This window comes from Piliocolobus tephrosceles, chromosome Y, assembly GCF_002776525.5.
Source record: "Piliocolobus tephrosceles isolate RC106 chromosome Y, ASM277652v3, whole genome shotgun sequence".
Taxonomy (NCBI): Eukaryota; Metazoa; Chordata; class Mammalia; order Primates; family Cercopithecidae; genus Piliocolobus; species Piliocolobus tephrosceles.
In genome coordinates this window covers 14,110,922-14,136,452 of record NC_045456.1, presented here as the reverse complement: position 1 = coordinate 14,136,452, position 25,531 = coordinate 14,110,922, and the positions used below count along the sequence as shown (strand labels likewise).

Below are 25,531 nucleotides of genomic sequence, written 5' to 3'. Positions count from 1 at the left end.
CACCCTCCCCACCTCCACCACCTTGTCCCAGCACTGAGAGGAAAGTGGGCAGCTTTCCAGGCAGCTGCAGTCCTGCTGGAGAAACCTTTATGATCCGGGAAGTATTGACTGAGGAGAAGCTGTGCTGACTCCGCTATGAATAGGGAGGTTGGAAAAATGTCAGCATTTGCAGAAACAAAAGGAAGTGCTACATGTACGTTCTGGTTTCATAATGACTATATTGTAAAACCCCTTCTCTTTAGCCCACTAGATTGGACAAGTATGTTAACCAGTGGCTGTTGGGTATCCATTGATCATAGAGCTAGACCAACAACCAAAGTTGTTTACCTCTCATAAGGTGGCTTTCGCAGGCATGCCAAAATTACATTATAAAACTCCCAGCCACAAACTCTAACATGTATTTTCACTTCCTATCCAATAAGGATGTCCCCATCCCTTTACTCCCTAACTACTGTAGTCATGAAGGTACACTCCTAGTTCCTCCCTCTCTCTTGGCGTCTTGGTCCCTGTGTGTGACCAAGAACAACAAGGTTTCTGTGGCATGCCCCAGCATACTCCCTTCCTTGGGAACTGAGTAATAAATTCTTTCAATGGCATTAGCCTCTTTGTGTTGTCACTCAGTCACCTCCATAAATTAAAACCCTTCAGGTTTTGTTGGCACCGTAAGGTAATTCATTTTCTCTACATAGGATTTTAGAATTGAAAGGGACCTTGTAGATCATTGAATTCCACCTGTCCATTGGTCAGAAAAGGAAGCTGGGAAAATTGATAAGGGCAGATCCAGGCCTCAGAGCACCTGGTTAAATGTGTTCTCTCTATAAGCCTAAGAGATGGTACCAAATTCTTATGTCATTGCATCCGGTATGATCCTTCATTCCTTCTTTCTTCTCTTCTGTTTCTTTCCTTTGCTCTCAAGACTGGTGTATCACTTTGTCCCCCAGGCTGAAGTAAAGTGGTACAATCATAGCTCTTTTCAACTTCCAACTTCTGGACTCAAGCAGTCCCTCTGCCTCAGCCTCCTGGGTACCTGCGGCTACAGGCAGACGCCACCACACCTGGCTAATTTTATTATTTTTATTTGTATGGAGAGACAACGTCTCACTTTGTTGCCCAGGTTGATCTCGAACTCCTGGGCTCAAGTGATCCTCCTATCTCGGCCTCCCAAGTGCTGGGATTATAGGCGTGAGCCACCATGCCCAGCCTCTTTTTTCTTCATTTAGCTCTCTAATATATGAGCTTTTTGGAAGATCCAATTTATCTCTGCTTTTTGTAATATGGGAATCATTCAGCCTCATTGTCACAAGGTAGACCTTGTTTGCAACATTTTTTTGTGCTGAAAACTATAATATAAATGGTGTTACTGATGAAGTGGTTTTCTTCCTCTTTTAAAAGGATGATATTTTAAACCAAAGGTTTCCACATTTTGGTAGTGTGTGGTATATGGGTTAAGAGTGTGGAGTCAGGAGTCAGAGGGCCACTTACTATCTGGGTATCCTCATGGAAATCACTTTACTACTCCATGACTCAGTTTCTTCATCTGTAATATGGATTTATTTGGACTGACTCATAGATTATTGCCAAGTCTCTATGATTTAATTCATATAAAGGACTCCAAGTAAGCATCCAATGTCATTACCTTTATAGTTGTTATTCTTGAGTAGTGTAATAGTTTTTAATCAGGTATGTATACGGTCAAGAGCCTTCTTTGGTGTTTAGAGACTATCATTTGTATGACAGTCCTCTTTGTCAAAAAACTCAGTTTTTTTTTTATTTGCTGTTGGGCCTAAATCAGTTCTTGTCCTTTTTCTTCCAAGTTCTCTATTCTAAAAGTATTGAGGACTTAGTTTTATTCAGTTTTTTATCACCCTTCATTGACATCAGTTGACCAGTTTCTCTGAGCCATTCATCATCAGTCTTCTCAGCAGTACTAAGGAGGAGTGGTCTGTGTGTTACAAAGTGAATTACAACAGGTTTCCTGCCTTCAAAGGGCGTCAGTCTTTTCAGAAGCCAGGTGATGCATGGGAAACATAGGACGTAGCACACGGCACCATGATAAAACACAAGGATGGGGAGGAGTCCTAAGGGAGCTCGGAGAAGAGGGCGGTCACATCTGTAGAGAGCACGAGGAAGGCTGCTGTGGGGAAGGGAGGCCTGGCTGCAGCCATAATCACTGAGAAGCTTGGCAGGGGTGGATAAGGGACTTCTAAAGCAGAGTTTCCTGCCCTTGCACTTTGAAATTTGGGGATGGATCTTTTTTTTTTTTTTTTTTTTTTTTTTTAACAGAGTCTTAACTCTGTTGCCCAGGCTGGAGTGCAGTATCACGATCTTGGCTCACCGCAACCTCTGCCTCCCAGGTTCAAGAGATTCTCCTGCCTCCACCTCCCAAGTAGCTGGAACCACAGGCATGTACCACCTGCCCAGCTAATTTTTGTTTTTATCAGAGACAGGGTTTCACCGTGTTGGCCAGGATAGTCTCCTGGCCTCAAATAATCCACCCTCTTCAGCCTCTCTAAGAGCTGGGATTACAGGCATGAGCCACTGCGCCCAGCTGGGGCTGGATCATGTTTTGACACGGTAGACTGCCTTGTGGATGGTAGGATGTTTAACCACATCCTTGGCATCCACCCGCGTGTTGCCTGTAGCACGTAGACACCCACCCACCCAGACATTGCCAGATGTCTTCTTCTTGGGGACAGAAACAGCCTCACTGGAGAACTATTGGTCCAGATCAAGAGACCAAAATGAGCGAAGTCATCCTATGGGAAGACAGGCATATGATTGGAGCACGGTGAGAGCTGGCTCAGAACAGTGTACCAGAGGCTTGGAAGGCCATGCTGAGGTGAGGCAGCTCGTCCAGGCCTGCTGGCCCTCGACTGCTTTGGAAAAGGAAAGCAATAGGTGGCTTATGGTGATCAGGGAAGTTACTGCAGTGGTTTTGTGTTGCATTGGGCAGCACATGCAAAGCTTGCATGCTATTGCCTGACACCAAGAAAGTGCTCACTTAACACCCGCTATCATTGTTATTGCTGTTATTGTCAGGCATATTAGAAGGGGAGAGATGAACAAAGGGCTGAGAGAGGATGAGGTCCCAGGACCAGAGTGGTGGCAAAGAGAAGACAGGTGTATAGCAGAGATACGGAGAGGACAGAGGCAGGGCATCTGGGAGGCCATGACATTGACTTACTGTTACTATATGCGTACAGTCATCCCTGGGTATTCGTGGGGGATCGGTTCCAGGACCTCCTTTAATACCAAAATCCATAGATACTCAAGTCCCTGATACAAAATGGCATAGTAGTTACATATAGTCTATGCACATCCTCCTGTAAACTTTCAATCAGCTCTACATTACTTACAATACCTAATACAATGTCAATACTGCGTTTGTTATATTGCATTGGTTTTTTATTTGTATTGTTATCGTATTTTTGTTGGTTTTTTTCTGGATATTTTTGATCTGTGGTTGGTTGAATTGGTGGACACAGAACTATCGGATATGGAGAGTCAACTGTATATAAAATCAGGTCAGCACACTTTTTCTGTAGAGGAGCAGATAGTAAATATCCTCAGCTTTGTGAGCCATGTGGTCTCTGTTGCACCTACTCAGCTCTCCCATTGTGGCGTGAAAATAGCCATAGATAACACATCAACTCATGGGTGTGGTTGTATCTCAGTAAAACTTTAATGACACACACTGGCAGTGAGCCACACTTGGTCCGTAGGCCTCAGTTTGCAAGCCCATGATCTAGACAATGCACAGATAGCAGATGGTGCCCATCAGCTTTGGATAGCTGTCGGTATTACAAGTGTGTAAATCTGCTAAATACTTAATAAAAATTCCAGTTTTAATGCTACAAATTGATACCCTTGGTATTTGTTTTAGCTGAAGATGCAAAACCAACCCCACAGCTGCCTGAGTATTAAATTCTACTTTTCTCTGCCAAATAAGCAGTGTTTCTGAAGGCCAGTGACTGGTAACTTACCAGATTCTGCTGATGAATCAGGCCAACATTAGCTGGGCATAGTAGTTCACTATATAACTCAAATGGTTTGTGAAGTCATTTGTGAGGGGTATGGTTTAGCAGTGTCATAATTGCAAGAAACATAATACATGTACTTGGTTTGTTTTAAATCTGTTTATGTTGCCTAGTTAGATGAGACAAATTCTCATACAGGCTGTTCCTCTCTTGTGAGACTATTACAGCTTTTATTCCAAATGGACAGGACTTCACATGGAAGATCCTACCATCCTTTATAAAATGTCGTCCTTTGTGTAAGCCTTTCAGTTGATCATGATTATACTCATTTTTTCTCCCTGGGAATAATTTTATCTCATCAGAGGGTGGCTTGCTTTTCAATAGCAACAAGCAAGAACCAAGCAGAAACGTAAGGAGAGTAGAGCTGGGGGTAGTGGCCTCTCAGGGTGTCAATTCCCCAACCATGGTGGGGTTGATGGGACAATATCTGGAAACATTTTTGGTTGTTACCAAAATGTGGGAGTGTGCTATTGGCATCTAGTGGGTAGAGGCTGGGGGTGCTGCTCAACATCGTACAACGCATGGGACTGTGTCCGCCACAGCAAAGAATGAGCCAGCCTCAAAGTCAGCCAGGCTGTGGTTGAGAAACCCTGCTGTCAGGAGATTCATCAGGGATACGCCTCCTAAGTAGGTGGCAAGCCTAGTGTCTTCAGGAATGTCTCTAGGCTAGCCTACTGGTGACACCAAGGACACTAACGCATCACCCTCACACGATCTTTCATCAAGGTACCACCAAACCCTTTATTCTCCTGCCCTTTAACTACTTCTGCATCTGCCGCAGGGGCAGTCCTTGGTGCTTTGTTTGTCATTGACATTCTGGTCTTTGTTCCCGTGGATGTCTTGTTGGGCAGAAGAGATGTGTTCAGAGATGCGGGAAAGCAGAGGAGGCACAAGGCACCGAAGTCTCACCACTCTGGCAGACTGCAAATGAATGTGCCCATTAGCCCTGGAGTCCCAAGTGTGAGGGGTGAGATGCTGGCAGGCACGGAGGCAGGCATTACCTTCCGCAGTACCCTGCTACCTAGTTCCAGTAACTGTGGCCTAAGAGGAAGTGGTCAAGCAGCCTCTATTACATAGTCCTTGGGCATTGTCTTAGTTTGTATGGGCTGTAACCAGTACCTTAGACTGGGTGATTTATATACAACCAAAATGTATTGCTCACAGTTCTGGAGGCTGGGAAGTCCAAGATAAAGACGCCAGCAGATTTGGTGTCCAGTGAGGTCCTGTTTCTCATGGATGGCTCCTTCTGTGTCTTCACATGGTGGAAGGGGCAGGGAAGCTTGCTTGAGGCTCTTTTATAGGGGCACTGATCCCATTCACGAGGGTGGAGCCCTCATGATTTAATTGCTTCCTGAAGGCCCCACCTCTTAATACTGTCACGTTGGGGATTTGTCTCCCACATACAAATCTGGGGGAGACACAAACATTCAGAATGTAGCAGGCATCTTCCTGTCCCAGAATGAATATCAGAACTGGCAAATAATCCTAGTGGCCATTTCATCTGACATCCTTATCGTTCCAACAAGGAAAGCTGGGACGGCAACCTTTCCACTCACTGTGGTCGTCTCTCCATCAAATGTTTCGGGAGTCTGGCTGCTGTCCCATCTATGTGTCTTATCAGCACCTCAAGGTACATTTTATCCCTACACCACAGAAGAGGTAATGGCAAGCCCAGCCAAATGAAGCGACATGGGCCAGGCACCCAGTGGCAGAACGAGGACAGAACCCAGCCATCCTGCCTGCTGCTGACATTTTCTCCATCCAGCCCTCCTGCTTGCCTTCATGAGACCACATGGCCAGAAATCAGTAAGAACATCTTGCAAGCAAATGGACTGAAAACCATTGCTCTAGAGGCCATGTAGAGATCCATTCCAAGAAATGCAGCTAGTGAAAATTTCAGCAAATAGGAGGACTTCTGTTAACCATGGCATGGAATGCACATCTCCCAGGTCTTTATGAAAGTGCCTAATTTCCAGTCATGACAACGTACCCTTTCCAAAAGAGGACCCAAGTTGATGAAAGACCTTCAAGGTACCCCTGTAGAACTTTATCCTGCGTATTTCTCATTGTGCATCTGCATAGATAGTCCTTTCAGCAGGTGACTTTCAGCTCTTTGCAGAAGTCTCAGGCACCACACCCTTCGTCCATCTTTACTGGTTCATCTCTTTGTTCCAAGAAGACTTAATTGAATGTGAATACTGTTCTCCATATGATCTGGAAATGAGATCTGTGTTGGAGAGCATAAACATGTAGAGAGAGAAAGTTATGCAGTCAAATCATGTACTGAACATTAAAAGCCCAGATGAGAGAGAAATCAAGGGCACGCTCTCGCCGTGGGTTAGACTGAGCTTTGCACACCGTTCTTTGTGAGTTGCCTGAGCTGCACCCAAGCTGGCTGCCGTTCAGAGCTGCCAGTGGTCTAGCTGAGCAGCCAGGTGGAATTGGAGTCTGTGTCCATGTAGGGAATTCAAGAATTTTGGTTCCTGTGCCTGTGTGTGGGTCTTGGAGTGTAAAGTAAAAAGCGGAATCTCAGAGTCACATAGTCTACAGTTCAGTTTAGTTCGGCGTCATATCACATGATCCTTGGGCGGGTTACCTGATGTCTCCAATGTTTGTCCTTATGTATGAAACAAAAACAGTACCAACTCCAAACAGCTGCTACAAAGACTGAGGTAGTGGACAGAGTGTCCAGATTTGGTTGAAGATGATAATGTGGTGAGAATCGGCTCTGTTTCACAGAGCATGTGACTGCAGGTATCAGTTCTGTGGCCCAGTGCTGCTTGCAGGAATGAATGAGTGAGAGTGGATGAGTGAAATATCCCAGGAGTGTGAGACTTTCCTTCCACAGTTGCTCCATCAGCCATGAGGTTTGCTTGTCAGGAGCCGTCAGCACCTAATGCTGCATTCTGGTGCATTCAGTAGTTGTTTCTAGACACTGCTTCATGGTGGCTAAGAGTGGTTTCTGGCTGCCCAGGCTTAGATCTCAGCCCCACCCCTACAAACTGAGCAACAGGAGCCTGTCAGTTACCCTCAAAAGATCTCAGAGACCTGATTCAAGGGGAAAGGGGCAGTGACAGAATGATGCTGAGAGGCTTAAAGCCATTGAGTAGGAGCCACGTGAGTGGCCCCCATCAGCCGTGAGAGTTATGATGTCTATGAGAGAGGAATCACTGTGGCCCAGAATAGATAAGGAAGATTCCATGTAGTGGATCGTCAAGCCAAGAATGCAGTGAGGTCCTGCTTTATCCATTGACTGGGGTTTTTCTCTTCCACACTTTGCCAAAGACCTCAATGATAAAAGCTTGCAGGTAAAACTCTGTATAGCATGGCGGAGAATAGAGACGTTGGTGAATCCAAGGGTGGGTTGCTTCATTTTGGTAGGAGTGGGTAGGGGAAAAGGGAAGTGGATAGAGAGAGAGAAAACAAGTTAGAAGGAAAAGGTAAGGTTGTTGTAAACAGCCTTGGCTTATATCCTCCAAAAACACAGGGACGGAGGAACCCTTGGGGATAGGGGAAACTGGAAAGGGCTCCTTTGCAACCTAATGTAGGCGGTTATAGTTTTGTAAAAAAATATGCAAGGCTCTGTGCAATTGATTGTAAAATTAATAGCAGCTACCCTATTACCTGTTAGATAAATCTGAACTACACATTTGATATATTCTTTACAACCTGGCGATGGGGACGGAACAGAGGGTGGATTGAGGAGGAGGGAGAGTAGACAGAGAAAAGTGAAGTGTCAGAAAGCAGCAAGGAGAGCACGGCGCAGAGCTCCTCTCCTGGAGGAACATTCCCATCTGGTGAGCGATTTGTTTATTGCAAGGTCAGTTTGCATTTGGATAAGGAGAGGCCGAAGGGCACTGATACGGAAGCAGAGGGAAGCCGGCTGCCAATGCCCCCCCCATTGGCTGAATGAAAAACGGCAGAAGAGGAGCACTTGTCCAGCAAGGCTGACAGTCCTGCCTCCTGGGATAAGCAGATTCTCAGCCTGCAGAGTGGCCTAACCAGCGAGGCAGAGTGGCTGCTTTCCGAACTCCCTGCTTCCTGCTCATTTGCCTCATCCATGGGAGATGTAAACAGTGTGAGAGTTGAAAGCCACACCATGGGAATGCCTTGGTGTCCATCCCACCTGTTGCCAGGGAGCCGAGCATTGGGGGTTCATGTTCCTCACACGAGATCCCCCCATGACCTCCACCTCCCAAGGATTTCAAGCTCCTGTGCACCCCCAGGCCGCCTCTGCACCAATCAAAGTGACCCAGCCCTGCCGGGCGGGGTTGCCTGTTTTAGGAAGCTCCCTGCAGCAGCCTAGGCTTGCTGGCAGTAGGATGCTACCTCCCTCCCTCTCCTTGATGAAGGGCTGTCACAGCTTCCTCATCACCCCCAGACCTCCACATAGATGCCCAGCGTCATTGCCTTCTTTCCTTGAAGCAGGCGTCATCCACAAGAGCAAGACATGGCTTTCTGTGCATTCAGTCCTGACCCCCTTCCCAACAGCTTCATTCAAGAGCCTTCATCCAAAGCTGATCTGAAAACACCTTTCAATTGCCAAGCATCATTGATCAGCAGCTTCCTAGAGCGGCAATGAAAGAGATGCACTGGGGGAGGAGAGGAAAAGAGCCAGCATCCATTAGCAGAGAGAACATTCCCAGTGTTTTGAGAAAATAACTCAGTGCCACACCAGTCTGTCCAGAACAGCCTCTTCTCCATCCTCAGTTGTTGGGTTGTGATACACTTACCCCGCGTGCCGGGAGCACTCGGGGCCAGCGTTTGCTCTTCCCTCATCTTGGGCTGAAGAAAGGTACCCTGTGTGCTTTCAAGGGGTGACACAGAGAGGCTTCAGCGTGAGGTCCTGCAGAGTCTTACGAACCACGGAGTTTGGGGGGAGCCTGGAGCCGAATTTCAGTAACAGAAATGTCCAACTGGGGCATGCAGGGCAAACTGTTGTCTGTTCTGCTTTGTTCTTAATAACACTGAAACGGTTTTACCATTAAAGGCCCTTGTTTCATCACATACCAATCCTGGTCTTCCTGGGTCTGAAGTCCCTCCCTCTCTCCCTGCCCTTTCCCACCGTACTGAACCCGAATCAGAAGCATTCCTGGGCATTCTACAGCCGTGTCTGTCCCTGCAAATTAAGTGTGTTTGAAGTCCGCGGGCCACCTTCACATCTCAATGGCTGCACCTCCCTCCTTCCATTCGGGTCTCACTCAACCTCGGCTTTCCCCTCTTGCTGCAGGTTTTTCCCACTCGGCTTTCACATTTGGGATTGAGAGCCACATCAGCCAGTCCAACATCAATGGGACGCTAGTGCCACCGGCCGCCCTCATCTCCATTCTCCAGAAGGGCCTGCAGTATGTAGAGGCCGAGATCAGTATCAACGAGGTACGTAGCTGTTGGGCCCGGCCCCCAAACAGCAGAGCCCTGGGAAGCTGCAAGAGCTTGGAACACGTTGGAAGCTAACATGCATTTCCCTCGGGCATTTGGGATTAATTCCGCGGCAGGGTGCAGTGGCTCATTCCTGTAATCCCAGGACTTTGGGAGGCCGAGGCAGGAAGTCTGCTTGATCCCAGGAGTTTGAAACCAGCCTGGACAACATGGTGAAACAGCATTTCTACAAAAAAAAAATGTAAAAATTAGCCCGGTGTGATTGTATGCACCTGTAGCCCCAGCTCTCGGGAGGCTGAGGTGAGAGGATCAGATCACTCAAGCCTGAGAGGTTAGGCCGCAGTGAGCTATAATTGCGCCAGTACACTCCAGCCTGGGCAACACAGTGAGACTCTATCTCTAAAATTAATTTTAGAGATAAGAAGAAGAAAGTAAGTTAGGTTTTTTCCCACTTTTTGTTAATACCGGTTGTGTGGATACACAGCAGCAAGCTTCCAGTGCCCCTCCCACATGGCTCCGTGTTTTTGACTTAAATGTAGAATCACTGGCTGTTAAGATCTTCAGCTGCTCTGGGCTTCGGAGTGGACATTTGCCTTGCACTTACACAGACTTGCTCTCTCTTCTTGATGTCCTCGAGCAGGTTGGTTAGAGAGGGGCCCCACACGTGGTCAGGTGGAATCTGTATTTCAGTGGAACCCAACAGAGGGCATCACCAGAGGCTGCGTCAGGGCAGAGAGGTGATGGCGCTTGTGTTAACGAGGATCTCAAGGGATGCTTTCATTACCGGGCTCGTTGTAGAGCAGATGGGGTAGGAGGATGGAAAAATAAACGCACATTAAAATTGTGCACTTGGCTTGGAACCCCTCCCACTTTTTAGATTAGTCCTCAGTGAGCAGTTGTGCCAATTTTATACCAGTTTTGGTTTTAAACCACACACCTCACCCTCTCTTGTCCCCTCCAATTCTGGTCTCATGATTCTGCAGTGAAGATCCGCATGACTTCTGGGGAATAATGGGATCCACAAACTTTCTTGCCACCTTCACCTGAGTCCCTATTTTATTTTTAGAGACCGAGTCTCACACTGTTGCCCAGGCTAGGGTGCAGTGGCACAGTCATGGCTTACCGCAGCCTCGACCTCCTGGGCTCAAGTGATCCTCCTGCCTCAGCCTCCCAAAGCACTGGGATCACAGACAGTCCCGGTTCCTGATTTCTCAATCCCCTGCAGCTTCCTCCTTCTGCCCCTTTCTCCTACTCTGACCCAGGCACGTGATTCTACTGAACTTTTCCATAATGTACTGTGATCCATCCCACCTGGCAGTCACATTCTTCCGGGATTCCGTTTGTCCCATCTTTCTGGGAACTGGTCTTGCCCTTACAAACCCTTCTCCTTCGCAGCAGGTTACACTGCTTTCTCTTTACCTTTTAAATAACTCTTTTAGAAAACCACAAAGTAATATATCTTGTTTTTCTTTTTCTTTTCCTTTTTTTTTTTTTTTTTTTTTTTTTGAGACAGGGTCTCTCTCTGTCACCCAGGTGGGAGTACAGTGGTCCAGTTATAGCTCACTGCAGCCTCAACCTCCTGGCTCAAAAGATCCTCCTGCCTTAGCCTCCTGAGCAGCTGGGACTTATAGGCACACACCACCACATCCAGATAATTTTTTTTTATTTTTTGTAGAGATGAGGTCTCGCTGGTCTTGAACTCCTGGGCTCAAGCGATCCCTCCCGCCTTGGCCTCCCAAAGTGCTGGGAGTACAGGCGGGAGCCACTGTACACAGTCCCCGTTTCCTTTCTTGCAGTTTTGCCTGCCATTTTTCACAAAGCTGTGGCTTTAGAAATTCCGGTGTTTTTTCCTCTCTTGTGCTCCTTTTTCCCTGGCAAACCCCTGGTACCCGGGATCTTCCGCTGACTCCTTCTGGCCCTGTCTAGTGTCTTCACTGCAAAACACACACACACGTGTGTGTCTGAGAGGACTTGTCCCCAAGGTCCAGCCAGCCCTCGGATCTCAAGGCGGCTGTGAGTCTGGTTTTCTGTGCTCATTGCCTTCTACCTCTCATCTGTTGAGAAGCCTTCATCGTTTCCTTTCCTTGGTCCTCCAGATTCTAGCACTCTAGGGGCTGATGAAAAACCGTCCCATTCGTCACAGTGCTTTCTAATCATTAAAAAGTGAGACACGCCAGGGGCGGTAGTTCACATCTGTAATCCCAGCACTTTGGGAGGCCAAGGCGGGAGGGTTGCCTGAGGCCAGAAGTTCTAGACCTGCCTGGCCAATATAATGAGACCCTATCTCTACAAAAAAAAAAAAATTAGCCAGGTGCAGTGACACATGCTTGTAATCCCAGCTATTCGGGAGGCTGAGGCAGAAAGATCAGTTTGGTCCAGGAGTTTGAGGCTGCAGTGAGCCATGACTGTGCCCCTGCACTCCAGCCTGAATGACAGAGCGAGACTCTGTCTCCAAGGGAAAAAAGAGACACTGTGCCCGTGGAGTTTAAATGAGGACATGTTGTTACCACCTTGGACAGTTACCATGTTTTGTCATGTGCTTGTTCATTTGGGTGTGAACATATGAAGGAGGAACGGGGTGTGGGAGCGTCTGGACCCATCGGTCACCATGGCCCGCCCCATGGCCGGAATCAAGGGCTGAGAGTGCCTGAGGTGGTGATGCAGCTGGTTCTTTACATGGGTTGTGTTGGTTTTTTTATTTTGAATATTGTCTTGTAATCAGAAATCATCTGGAGTGATGTTTCATTTAGTTATTCTTCAGCTGCAACCTGAGCCTTTCAGTTCTTTCTCATTTCTGAAGTAATTCAGGTTCAGAGCATATAAACATGTGTTTGCACATCCAGATACAACCCCAAGGTGTATTGAGGTTCACCTGATTTGAATATTTGGCATGCTTCACAAGGAAAGAACCTCCTGCTGTATTTTTAAATGTGTATGGAAAGTTTTTCATGGTAAATGGAAATCAGAGACTCAAAGGATGGTCCAAAAAACATGAATCAAAACAAAATGATGTCAATCGTGTCCCGGCTCTAGTTAGTCTAACTCTGAACCCAAGGAGTCATTTCAGGTAGCAGCAAGTGCTTATTTTATTAAATCCCATGGACAGATGGACCCAGAATCCAGGCCTAAATGTTGTGGGCACCTCATTTGGGCTCTGCTTCTGAAGCGTTACCCTCCCGTGTAATGGATGGTCATTTGCAGAGATTTTGCACACTCGCGATGGCACCTGGGCGGGGCTTCTCCACCGCGGCACTCAGTATTTGGGGCTGCATGTTTCTCTGTGGTGGGGCCATCCTGGGCACTGTTGGATGTTGAGCAGCATCCCTGGGTTCCACCCACCAGATGCCAGGAGCACCTCTCCTCCCTTAGTTGTAACAGCCAAAAAAGTCTCCAAACGTTGCCTGATGCCCCCCAAGGAGTCACAGTCACCGCTCCCTCCCCCCACGTTGAGCACCATGCCATCAAGGATAGCACTTTTTGTCAAGAATAAATGGCCTTTTTGTCCTCAGTGCCCCAGTTGGGTTTGACACTCAGAACAACTGTCACACTTAGTTCTTACCAACAGTTTGTCATGTCCCCTTCCCTGCCCGCCTGCCCACCGTGGGATCCCTTCACCCCAGGCTTCCAGGCCCAGGTCCATGCTGCTTCCCCCGTGGCCCCCTGGTTGCTGGGAGCCAGCTGTTTCTGCCCCACTTCCCTGCGCTTCTCCTGCCCGGAGAGCAGAGTCCTTTCCCAGAGCCCTCACCTACGTGAGCTGACAGCTGTACCTTGGCTTGCTTCCCCAGGATGGCACAGTGTTCGACGGCCGCCCCATAGAGTCCCTGTCCCTGATAGATGCTGTGATGCCTGATGTGGTGCAGACGCGGCAGCAGGCATTCCGAGAGAAGCTTGCTCAGCAGCAAGCCAGCGCTGCGGCAGCGACTGCAGCCACCACGACCTCAGCCAGCGTTTCCCAGCAAAATCCATCGAAGAACAGAGAGGCCGCGGTGAATGGGGAAGAGAACAGAGCACATTCAGTCAGTGAGTGCAGGGGCTCTGGGAGTTCCGTGGGCCTCTCTGGGTTCATTGTTTTCTTCTTGGGCAAATCCGAATGCCTTCTTAAAACCCTGCCTGCTGTAAATGTCTTAGAAGCTGCTCTCTAGCGTTTGCTTATGATCTGGCCAGAAGAACTTCCCGTTCCATTTTTTCCATCACAACCCTTGGACCTGACCTTCTTTACCGTCATCTTCCACTTCAGGAAATCGTGCTGCGTTGCTAATCTGAGAACTCTGATGTAACCCATGATTATTGCCCATGATAAACAACACTGTTTCATTCATGGACATCTTTAGTCTCAGCCTCCAACTTTCCATGCTGAGGGGTTTTGACCAAATTATGGTATGATTATTGAGCTTGCAGTTCCTGCCAAGGGCACTGGGCCCCAGACACTAGGCATAGGCTTATTTGGTCTTTTTTTTTTTTTGAGACGGAGTCTCGCTCTGTCGCCCAGGCTGGAGTGAGTGGCCCGATCTCGGCTCACTGCAAGCTCCGCCTCCCGGGTTTACGCCATTCTCCTGCCTCAGCCTCCCGAATAGCTGGGACTGCAGGCGCCCGCCACCTCACCCGGCTAGTTTTTTTGTGTTTTTTTTTAGTAGAGACGGGGTTTCACCGTGTTAGCCAGGATGGTCTCGATCTCCTGACCTTGTGATCCACCCGTCTCGGCCTCCCAAACTGCTGGGATTACAGGCTTGAGCCACCGCGCCTGGCTAGCTTATTTGGTCTTTGCAAAACCCCAGGACATCAGTCCCTGTTAGGTGATTGCCCATGAGTATGTGGCAAGTCAGACAGCGAGCCCAAATTTCTACTCAGAAAACTTGCTCCACTTAGACCTACTGCTCTATACAACCATAGGGACGCCACTTAAGGGTGCAAGTTCAGAGCGAGCATATGCACCGTGTATGTGCACTGTGTGTGTGTGTGTATACTCGCATGCGTGGGTATGCATGTGTGCATATGTATGTTGTACATGTGTATATCTGCACGTGTATATGTCTGTGCCTGTGTGCATGTGTGTGCGTGCGTGCGTGTGCATGTGTGTGTGCGCGCGTTTGTGTGATGTGTGTGTGTGCACGCACCTGTACCTGTGCATGGTATAGTGTATGTGCATGTGTGTGTGTGTGCATGCGTGCGTGCATGTGTGTGCATGCGTACGTGCCTGTGCATGGTGTAGTGTATGTGTGTGTGTTCCTCCTTATTTGAAATTGAGCTATGATGTTGGTGTCTTAAACCTGGTACGTCTTGGCTCCACCACAACTTCCTGGTGTGTAGAGAGCCAGCCAGATGCCTCTGATGAGGCTGCAGCCCAAGCCAAGCCCTGTGACGAGTTACCATCCACAGGCACCAGCTAACAAATTCCCTGGAGAATCAGATCCAGCGTTTAATGGAAGGTTCCCAGATTGTTAATAACGTTTCTAGTGCAATAGGGTGACGGAAAGGCCACCTGCCTCAGGTAAAAGGAAAAAAACCTCTCACCAGCCTTTTATTGATAAGGTCCCACAATTGTGGGGCAGGAAAAGAAGAGTCTGGCCCCCCTCCTCTGTGCATGTGACCAGTTCACCCTGGTTGAAATTTTGGAACAGCCAGCCCTACCCCACATCTCGTGCCTGACCCACAGCCCAATCTGTGGAGACAGGAGTGGTGGAAGGCCACATTTTGGTAAGAGTGAAAATACTGGCTGCCACGCCTGCCTGGAGTTACCAGGCCCCCAGCCACTGCGTGGCTGGCTAAGTTGCCAGTTTCCCTCTTGCCATTGCCAGGGACAGTGGATCTGCCACACACAGAAAGATGTTTTTCCTCTCTTCCAGCCAGATGGCACTTTAAGAGCATGGAAGAAACACACCAACATTGAAGAGTCCCATTGTTGTTTGAATCTTTTGTATCAGGCTTCTCGAGCCAAGCAGGACCACCAAGCATTTTATTTTTTACATAAACAGCACTCCTTACTTAGTGACAGGTAACCTAAGATCACAGTGCTTCTGTTTCCCAGGTTTTCTACCAAAGCACCTTTATGAAAGACATATGACGAAGCATGCTCAATTCCTCACCGTTTCTCCGTGTTGTGAAACTGTTAGCCATAGCTAATTGTTTGATGATCAGGCTATATTGCTGCTTTCTCTGGAGTATAAACCAGGGGCTAGCAAACTTTCTTTACAGGGACAGACAGGAAATGTCCCAGGCTTTGAGGGTCATGCAGTCTCTGTCACGGCTGCTGAAGTCTGTCATAGTGCAGAAGCCGCTGTGAGAGTCAGCTCAGGCTGCCATAACAAGAGGCCACGCACCAGTCAGTTTAAGAATTTGCTCTCACAGTTCTGGAGGCTGGAGGACTGAGGTCAAGGTGTGGGCAGGGCTGGCTACTTCGCAAGGCCTCTCTCCTTGGCGTGTAGAGACCGTCTTCTCTCCATGTCTTCACGTGCTCGTTCCCCTGGTTGTGTCTGTGTCCTGATCTCCTCTTCTCATAAGGACACCAGTCCCATTGGGTTAGGACTCACCCCTGGGACCTCCTTTTACCCTGCTCACCTTTTCGAAAGCCCTATCTCCAAATACAGCCACATTCTGAGGTCCGGGAAATTGGGGCTTCAAGATATGAATTTTAGGGGGACATAGTTTGGCCCATAACAGTAGCCATAGGCAGTTTGCAAACATGTGGAGCGGCTATGTGCCAGTCACACTTTATTTATGCAGAAGCAGCCAGGGACTAGGTTTGGATCATGGGCTGTAGTTAGCTGGCCCCAGTTATAAAGAGCAACTATCACCCCGGCTGGTGTGCAGTGGCACAATCATAGCTCACACAGCCTCAACCTCTTGGGCTCAAGGGATACTCCCACCTCAGCCTCCTGAGTAGCTGGGGCTACAGGTGTGTACCACCATGCCTGGCTAATTTCTTGGGTTTTTTTTTTTTTTTTGGTTTTTTTTTGTTTGTTTGTTTTTCAATAGAGATGGAGTCTTGCTATGTTGCCCAGGCTGCTGTTGAACTCCTGGTCTCAAGCAATCCTCCCTCCTCAGCCTCCTGAGACACTGGGATTTTGGGTGTGAGCCACTGCACTTAGCAAATTGTTTTTATTCCTCAATGAAATTTAGAGACTGTCAAAATATAAAGAAACCTAAAATATTTACTAAATTGCACTAAAACGACGATTTCTTTAGAATCATCAGAGGTAGGCCAGGCGCGGTGGCTCACGCCTGTAATTCCAGCATTTTGGGAGACTGGGGTAGGTGGATCACTTGAGGCCAGGAGTTTGAGACGAACCCTGGCAACATGGTGAAACCCCCCGCCTCTACTAAAAATACAAAAATTAGCCAGGTGTGGTGGCACATGCCTGTAATCTCAGCTGCTTGAGAGGCTGAGGCATGAGAATTGCTTGAACCTGGGAGGTGGAGGTTGCAGTGAGCCGAGATTGCGCCACTGCACTCCAGCCTGGGCGACAGAGCAAGATTCCATCTCAAAAAAAAAAAAGAAAAGAAAAGGGATCATCAGGGGTAGTATTACTTAGTACATAAAAACAAATATTTCTGGAAACAAAAGCGCTCTTTAAGTGTGTTTCTCTTGTATTGGTAAGCCATTTGTCTCTTTGTGTTTCCTGTAACAGATAATCACGCGAAGCCAATGGAAGTAGATGGAGAGGTTGAGATTCCATCCAGCAAAGCCACAGTCCTTCGGGGCCATGAGTCCGAGGTGTTCATTTGTGCCTGGAATCCTGTCAGTGATTTGCTAGCTTCCGGGTAAGGATGTCAGGATGGGGGCGCTCCAAAGTTGGGGAGATGGGAGATGCGGGCTGCTTGCCCTTCTCTGGGGTTCTGCCTTAAGGAACACACACTCCACTTCTTACCCCAGTGTGGGCAGACCGAGGAATGGGTGGCTCTATGAGCCACTTCTCTACATGTCTCCTATTGTGGAGAAGCCGTAGTTCCAAGTCATTGTCTTCATGTGGTGATGAGGAACACAACAGCATTTAAAATTACCAAATGCAAAGATGGCAAGGAGGGAAACAGGGATCCAGAGGTATGAAAAAGACAGAAGAGCACGTGCCGACAATGCCATCTGGCCAGAGAGTAAGCTGTGGAGAGCTTCTTATCCCGTTTGAACCAAACGCCAGAGGCTCCTGTGTTTTTCTTCTGCAGATCCGGAGACTCAACTGCAAGGATATGGAACCTGAATGAGAATAGCAGCGGGGGCTCCACCCAGCTCGTGTTGAGGCACTGTATACGAGAAGGGGGCCACGACGTCCCAAGTAACAAAGATGTCACCTCACTGGACTGGAATGTAAGCATCTTCCACCCCCTGGGCACTTTGAAATTGGTAAAATCAGCCAGCCACCAGGGGAGGACTGCAGCGATGGAGCTCATGCAGACATAGGAGGCAGGTGGTCCCGTGTGCTCAGCCCCATTCTAATGGGCTGCCAGAGAGGTGCTCTTCGCTTCTTTTTTTGTGTGGGCTTTCTTTTTTTGAGACAGAGTCTTGCTCTGTTGCCCAGACTGGAATGCAGTGGTGTGATCTCAGCTCACTGCAACTTCTGCCTCCTGGGTTCAAGCGATTCTCTTGCCTCAGCTTCCCAAATAGCTGGGGTTAACAGGCTCACGCCACCACACCTGGCTAATTTTTGTATTTTTGGTGGGGATGGGGTTTCACCATGTCAGCCAGGCTGCTCTCGTACTCCTGACCCAATGTGATCCTCCTGCCTCGGCCTCCCAAAGTGCTGGGATTACAGGCATGAGCCGCTGCCCCCGGCCAGTCTTGGCTTCTAAGAGGTATTAACAAGGCTGCATTTGGCACGCAGCCAGCTGTGTGTTCGGTAGCTGTATCTTTGCACGTGAGCATGCCGTAGCAAAATGAGCCTGTGGCCTCGTGGCGGGAAGGTAGGCTGGGAGCCCCGAGGTAGTTCTCCTGGAGAGATACGATGTGCAGCCCAGGAAAGGCGACTCTCCACCTTGGGATTTCAGCACCAGGTATTCTATGCATTGGCACATGGGATGCACACAGTTTGGCTGCTTTTTATTTTCTACAAGGTTTCGCGATAACTTTCAGCATGAGATTTTTAATTCTGTCATTAAAGAACACACAGTGGCAAATGGTTCCAGTGTAGCGGGATCCTGGGAGAGGCTCTTTGAGCTGCTTTGGTGCTGCCACTCCTAAGTTGTTTTTGTGTGTTTCTGTCTCTTTCTGGCCCTCAGACCAATGGAACACTCTTGGCTACGGGTTCATATGACGGTTTTGCAAGAATATGGACGGAAGATGGTGAGTTCTGTGTCCCTCGTGCTGAGGTCGGGTAAGAGGAGTTGCCGAACTTAACCCTTGAGTGAACAGACCGTGACATTGAAGTCAACATGTTTCTTTGTACTAACAGGTAACCTGGCCAGCACCTTAGGCCAACATAAAGGCCCCATCTTTGCCTTGAAATGGAACAGAAAGGGGAATTACATTTTGAGTGCTGGTGTAGACAAAGTGAGTATTAGCGTAAAATCTATCCCTTTCATCTACAGGTGGTTATATATTTTTAATCTCAAAATAACATCGTGGTTTCTTGGAACTCTTAGGCTTTGTACTTCCCCTTAAGAAACGAAAAGGATTTGTTTAGGCTTTGTTTTTGTGGTTTTGATCTTTCTGTTAATTTGTAACACATCATCTCTTAATATATTCTGTCCTGCAGACCCTTGTGCAAAGCTTCCTTTTCTTTGAGGTACATGGTTCAGTGGTAGAGAGAAAAGTCTCCACACTGCATTTACACTGCATTTGTCGGTTGCTGGAAGGAGCCACGTGGTATGGGGTGTGGCCCGCGTGAACTTTAACCCACTGAGGGGCGAGTGGCACAGGCTGTGTGTGTTCTTCAGGCTTCGGCTTTCCTCGTTTGGTAAACTGCTGCTTCCCACCATAGACTGCAGATTTCTCTGAGCAGCAGTCAAGCAACCTGGCTACAAGGGCACACCCTCCCGATGGCCCACAGAGTCAGTTCAGAATTGGCTTGCTCTGCACCTGCGCAGGGCTGCAGGGAGACACGGTGGCGTTCACTCCAGGTGCATTTAAAACCCATCAATGGGGTGGGAACCCAAGGGCAAAGAGTAAGGAGATGCAGACTTCATCCCGGGCCTGAGTCTGATTCAGCCAGAAACCTCAGCCTCTATGCATTTCACTTCCCTCACTTGTCCAGCGACAGGGCTGGCTGCAGTCATGACTCCAGCCAGCCTTCGTGGAACAGTTGTGCCTTCCCAAGACTCAGCAGGAATTCTAAGTCATGGCTTTGGAAAAGAAGCATATTATCTAGAATTGAAAAAAAAAAAAAAGATGTGTTTTCACATCAGTTTGTGTTTCTACAACAAATGGAAACATTGCCTGAATACTGGATGCTCGGGCCTCCACAAATCTTTGCATTTTGTGATGATTTCAGGATAACTTGAAAACTTACTAAGTCGTGAAGTTCGAGACCAGCCTGGCCAACATGGTGAAACCCAGCCTCTACTAAAAATGCAAAACTTAGCCGGGCATGGTGTCAGGCACCTGTAATCCCAGACACTTGGGAGACGGAGGCACGAGAATCTCTTGAACCAGGGAGGCAGAGGAGGTTGCAGTGAGCCGAGATTGCATCTCTGCACTCCAGCCTGGATCTGGAAGAAGAGTGAGACTCTGTCTCAAAACAAAACAAAACACCTTACTAAGTCAGAGCTTTCTATTCTTTCTAGTTCTGAAAGTTATTATAAAATGATAGACTTGGCTGGGCGCAGTGGCTCATGCCTGTAATCCCAGCAGTTTGGGAGGCCAAGGCAGGCAGATCACCTGAGGTCGGGAGTTCGAGACCAGCCTGACCAACATGGAGAAACCCCATCTCTACTAAAAATACAAAATTAGTCGGGTGTGGTGGTGCCTGCCTGTAATCCCAGCTACTCGGGAGGCTGAGTCAGGAGAATCATTTGAACCCAGGATATGGAGGTTGCGGTGAGCCAAGATCGTGCCATTGCACTCCAGCCTGGGCAAGAAGAGCAAAACTTTGTCTCAAATAAATGAACAAATAAATAAAATGATAGACTTGACCTCTGAACATCATCCCACTTTTGGAGAAATTGCTAAATTAAATAATTGCATTTGGCAAACTGTGGCCCACACAGGCCAAGCCTGGCTCCTCACCTGATTTTCAATTTAAATAAAGTTGTATTGGGACACAACCACACCCCTTTGTTGAGACTTCTCCTTGGTTGCTTTCATGCTACAGTGGCAAGATGAGCAGTTGCAAGGGAGACCGGATGGCCCTCAAAGCCTGAAATTCCTACTACCTGGCCCTTAACAGAAAAAGTTTGCGAAGTCCTGCACTAGGGTATAACTAGGTCAACAAATCATTCATTCATAATTGCTCTCTCTCTTTTAAGCCAAGAAACCTTTCTTTCAGACTTAGTAGCCTGGTTTATGATATTTTAAAAGCTGAGTTACCGTGGTTGACACATAAACGTTCTTATGTAGCTACTATCGGATTTTTGCCAAGATGTTCTAATTCAAGTAACATGCATATGCAGCACTTTGCTGTGCATTCAGTAGGCTCTCAGTAATTGCTGCTTGAGTTATTAAAATAACTCATGAAAATGACAGCACTTTTCTTTATCAAGCACTTCACTACTGCATGTGTTAACCCATCCAGCACTGCCAAGATAGGAGGCAGGCACAAGTAGGATCACTCCCATTCTATAGAGGACGAACTGGAGGCCCAGAGAGGGTTATTAATTTGGGAACTCAGGCCCTGGTCACCGGTAACTACTGCCCTTTAACTTCCGTAGAATTCTAAATAGCTGGTTGTTAAATAGCCGGCCTCCTTCCTACCTGGAGACTGTTAACATTCGTGATTGCTTTTCTCACTGACTATCAGTCTTAACTCCACCAGGTGATGGACTGTGTGATCAGTGAAAATGCATATGTGGAATTATGTCAGTCTCTTGGGCTGGGTGCGATCCACTCTCATTACTTAGTCAACCACAGCAAGACTGAAAATAATGTCCTTGTACCTAACACTCGGGGAGCAAATGTAACTCAGGGGATGCTGGTGTTGACCAACACAGAGTGACTAAAACGTATGTCACATTCTTCAGATGTTTGCGTAACTGTTTTCTTTTGTCCAATGTATATTTAACATAAACATCAACTAAGAGACCCAGTCACTGATGTAATATGTGAAATGGTATCAGAACTGTGAGTTTATATATTCTCTGCAGTGTTAGATGGGTTTTTGCGTGGCTAAATTAAGAAGAGTTACACCCCAACAAAGAAATGTTCATTGGTCTAGAACTGATCCAAAACCCAGGAGTACCAAGTTTCAAAGACACTCACTGCTTGCTTTCCTCTGAAAATGTCCACAGTCAACACAAAATAGAACTCTTTCTTCTTAAAGCAAAATCTTGACTGAGTGTCACTAACAAGAGAGGTGTAAAGTTTCCGATTAAGTTGAAAATTCCAGTTGATGAAGATGTAACTCCAATGCTATTCATTGAGCTGGTTTTCTAAGTATCTTCCTAGCATCAGTAAATTAATAAAAAAATTCATGATTTCCTTTGTTTTCCCAGGGAGAACTCACCTTTCTACTTACTGTTAGACCAACACATTGGTGCCTGGCCCCAGTGCAAGCCAATGGCTCTGCCATGTCTAGTGTCCCCGGTTCATGGAGGGGTGGGCAGAGGCATTTTTAGAAATGCTTGTTTCTGCAGCCCTTCACTTGGAAAAATGCTACAAAGGTCTTTAGAGATGCTTTGTTCCAGGTTTTTCAACAGTTTTTGGCATTTGGGGATGAGGAGGAATTCCTACCAATTTTGGTAGTTCTTGCACGTATTGGTTAGGGATGCTCTGTCCTTAAACCCTTTTATGCCTAGTGTTCCACTGTCGGAATGCTAAGCCTGTGGGAGTTATTTATATCCTACTGCTCAGGGTCATTGCCAAGGTCTGATTGCAAGAATTCAAAAAATTGCAACCTCAGGCATAAATGAGTTAAGGGAGATGCCAGCATATGTGGCTGATGGGTTCATCAAGCATGGCTATCCAGATTGCTAAGTTTGAAACATGCTGTATTTTAATGATGTGGTATGGGAGAAAAAGAAGGCAAATATCCCAGCAAGGTTTTGATACTGATTACATGCTGAAATGGTAATATTTAGGAGCATACTGGAGTTAAATATAATAGATTGCTAATGAATTTTACCAGTTTCTTTCTTCTTAATTGTGGATCCTAGAAAATTGAAACTAGCCCATAAGGCTCAGTCTCTATCTCTATCGGACAGTGCGGATTTATGAGGAGAAGGGCTGACTGTCTTTTCTTGTATGATCAATGTTTCCAGAGAAAACTGCGAGAAGAGTGACTAACTTTTTCCTTTGTTTGCCGAGCACAGACCACAATAATTTGGGACGCCCACACAGGAGAAGCCAAGCAGCAGTTTCCTTTTCATTCGGGTGAGTTTGTTTGTTTGTTTGTTTGTTTTTTGTAATTCAAAAATAATAATTCATGTTGAGCCCAGTGGCTTACACCTGCAATCCCAGCACTTTGGGAAGCCGAAGCAGGTGGATTATATGAGCTCAGGAGTTCCAGACCAGCCTGGGCCACATGGCGAAACTCATCACTACAAAAAATACAATAATTAGCCAGGCACGGTGGTCCACACCTGTAGTCCCAGCTCCTCGGGAGGTTGAGTTAGGAGGATGGCTTGAGCCCAGGAGATGGAGTTTGCGATGAGCCAAGATTGCGCCACTGCACTCCATCCTGGGCAACAGAGCCAGACCCTGTCTTAAAAACTAATAATAATCCAAAGTTAGGCTTGGCACTATGGCTGATGCCTGTAATTCCAGCACTTCGGGAGGCTGAGACAGGAGGGTCACTTGAGCCCAGGAGTTCTAGACCAGCCTGGGCAACAAAGCAAGACCCCGTTTCTACAAAAAATATAAAACATTAGTCAGGTGTTGTACACACCTCTAGTTTTAGCTACCCAGGAGGCTGAGGCAGGGGGATTGCTTGAGCCAGGAAATCAAGGTTGCAGTGAGCTGTGATTGCACCACTGCATTCCAGCCTAGGTGACAGAATGAGATCCTGAAATGCCCCTTAAAGTAACAATGCACAGAGTATGGAGCCCAGGGGGCCTCACTGGTCAGAAGGAGACCCAATTTGTGGCAAGCATTGATTGCTCTTAAGGTTTGCGAGATAGAGATGACCTCGGCACCCACCTGCTCAGAGCTCTGAAACACAGCAGTGAGCCAGCCACAGAAGCAGTGCAGGCTCCTTTCTCTTGCTGTTCTAAAGGGATGCTGTTTTGGGGGCTCCCGGAAACCACTCCCAGGATTGGTGGTTTGCTGCAAGGACCCCCAGGACTCAACATACTCACAGCTAAGATTGCTAACAGCACAAGAATTTAGTGCAACATTAGCAAAGGGAAACGGTGCACATGGCCACATCCAGAGCTTCGAAGGCTCCTCTCCCAGTGGACTCTCACAGGCCACACTGAGTTCTTCCAGGAATAAGTTGTAACTATGCCTGTGAAGTGCATACCAGGGAAGCTCCACAGAGTCTCAGTGCCCAGAGTTTTTACTGGGGGTTGGCAGTGTAAGCACCCAGTGCCTACTACAAGCCAAAACTGCAGACCCCCCAGAAGGAAAGCAGGTGTGCAGCATAAACACACTGTTTGCACAAACAAGTGTTAGCAGAGTGAGCCACTTGCGTCTGTTAGGGAAGGGTGGGAACTGTCTAGAAATCTAAATTCTCAGTTGCTAGCCAAGGGCCGGCCTTGAAAGCAAGCCTCTGTAGGGAGAGCAGCCTCGGGCCTGTGGTGGTAGCGCCTTCCTACGCCGATGTGTGGCCGCTGCTCTGGACACAGCTCCATCCCTTTGTGCACTGGAGCCAGGCCAGGCCACATGCGGCAGCCCAGGGGTCTGTAGAGATTCCGATTTTCCAGATTCCCACCTGATTCTTCGTGGGTTTTTGTTTTTTGTTTTTTGTTTTTTTTGAGACAGAATTTTACCTGTCACCCAGGTTGAAATGCAATGGTGCACTCTCAGCTCATTGCAGCGTCTGGGTCCCATGCTCAAGCAGTTCTCCTGCCTCAGCCTCCTGAGTAGCTGGGACTATAGGTGTGCGCCACCACGCCCAGCTACTTTTTGTATTTTTAGTAGAGACAGGGTTTCGCCATGTTGGCCAGGCTGGTCTCAAACTCCTGACCTCAAGTGATCTGCCCACCTCGGTCTCCCAAAATGATTCTTCATTTTCTTTCCCAACTCCCTCCTCTGTGTAACTCAGTCCTGATGTTAGACATGGCCTCTTAAAACAAAGACAGATGGCCACCCGCAGAGCTGATAGACTACAGGAAGACTTTAGACTGGCTTAAAATGGACAGAGGTGGGTGCGTGCCACTTCCCTTAAGGGCAAATGTCTGATGCATCTTGAAGGAATCCCTAAATATGTGGGGCGAAAGTTGACTGTTCTGTCAGCTGTCCCTGGGGCATTGTCCGGGAGGAGATCCGTGTGTCTGTCTTCTCAGGCAGCTTGGGGTGCTTAAATGATGTTCTTAAGGGGAGGGCTAACCCCAACGACCGTCCCAGACAGAACGGCTCATTGGTGCCTGGGGAGGGCTCCAGGCAGGGGACATGGGCCCTGCAAGAAACAAGAGCATGAACCAAAGGTCCTGTTGAGGCACAATTGTGTCAGATGCATAGGCACCCACATCTGTTATATTCCATGCAGTACTTCAGCGGGGACTCCTCATGCAGGCAGCTCAGAGAGTGAGGGAGACTCAGGGAGGACACCGTTTCTGCGCTGCTGCCCTGGAGAGGGAGAGCCACTCCGGCACAGCTTGGGACCCGCAGCAGACACCTCTCAGGGCTGCCAGTGCAGTTTGTTCCTGGTGTTGCTTTAATTGAACACTGTTGATCAAGGCGCTGGGCATATTAGAGACAAAAGGCTCCCGATGCAGGTAGCATGTGCACTAGATCCTCCAGCAAGTGTTCTTCACCCCAAAGGGAAACCCTGTGCCCATTCCGTCTTTCCCCCGGCCCCTGGCAAGCCCACCTGCAGCCTGTGATCTGTGTGTCAGCTCCATGCCAGACACTTGCTATTCTGTGCTCTAGGCTGCAA

General features: G+C 47.9%; 1 protein-coding gene across 7 annotated transcripts in view; it reads left to right on the top strand.

Annotated features, from left to right (window-relative positions):
• Window positions 1–25,531, top strand: part of TBL1X (transducin beta like 1 X-linked) — a 261,274-nt gene that overhangs the window by 216,449 nt on the left and 19,294 nt on the right. For 6 of the 7 annotated variants that reach the window (XM_026449812.1, XM_026449816.1, XM_026449813.1 and 3 more), the window contains 7 exons: window positions 9,268–9,413; window positions 13,202–13,436; window positions 17,042–17,174; window positions 17,574–17,715; window positions 18,624–18,687; window positions 18,797–18,894; window positions 22,806–22,866. In XM_026449812.1, coding sequence (XP_026305597.1) covers window positions 9,268–9,413; window positions 13,202–13,436; window positions 17,042–17,174; window positions 17,574–17,715; window positions 18,624–18,687; window positions 18,797–18,894; window positions 22,806–22,866 — 879 coding nt within the window. The remainder of the gene's footprint in view (window positions 1–9,267; window positions 9,414–13,201; window positions 13,437–17,041; window positions 17,175–17,573; window positions 17,716–18,623; window positions 18,688–18,796; window positions 18,895–22,805; window positions 22,867–25,531) is intronic. The other variant, XM_023198711.3, reaches the window with a different exon arrangement.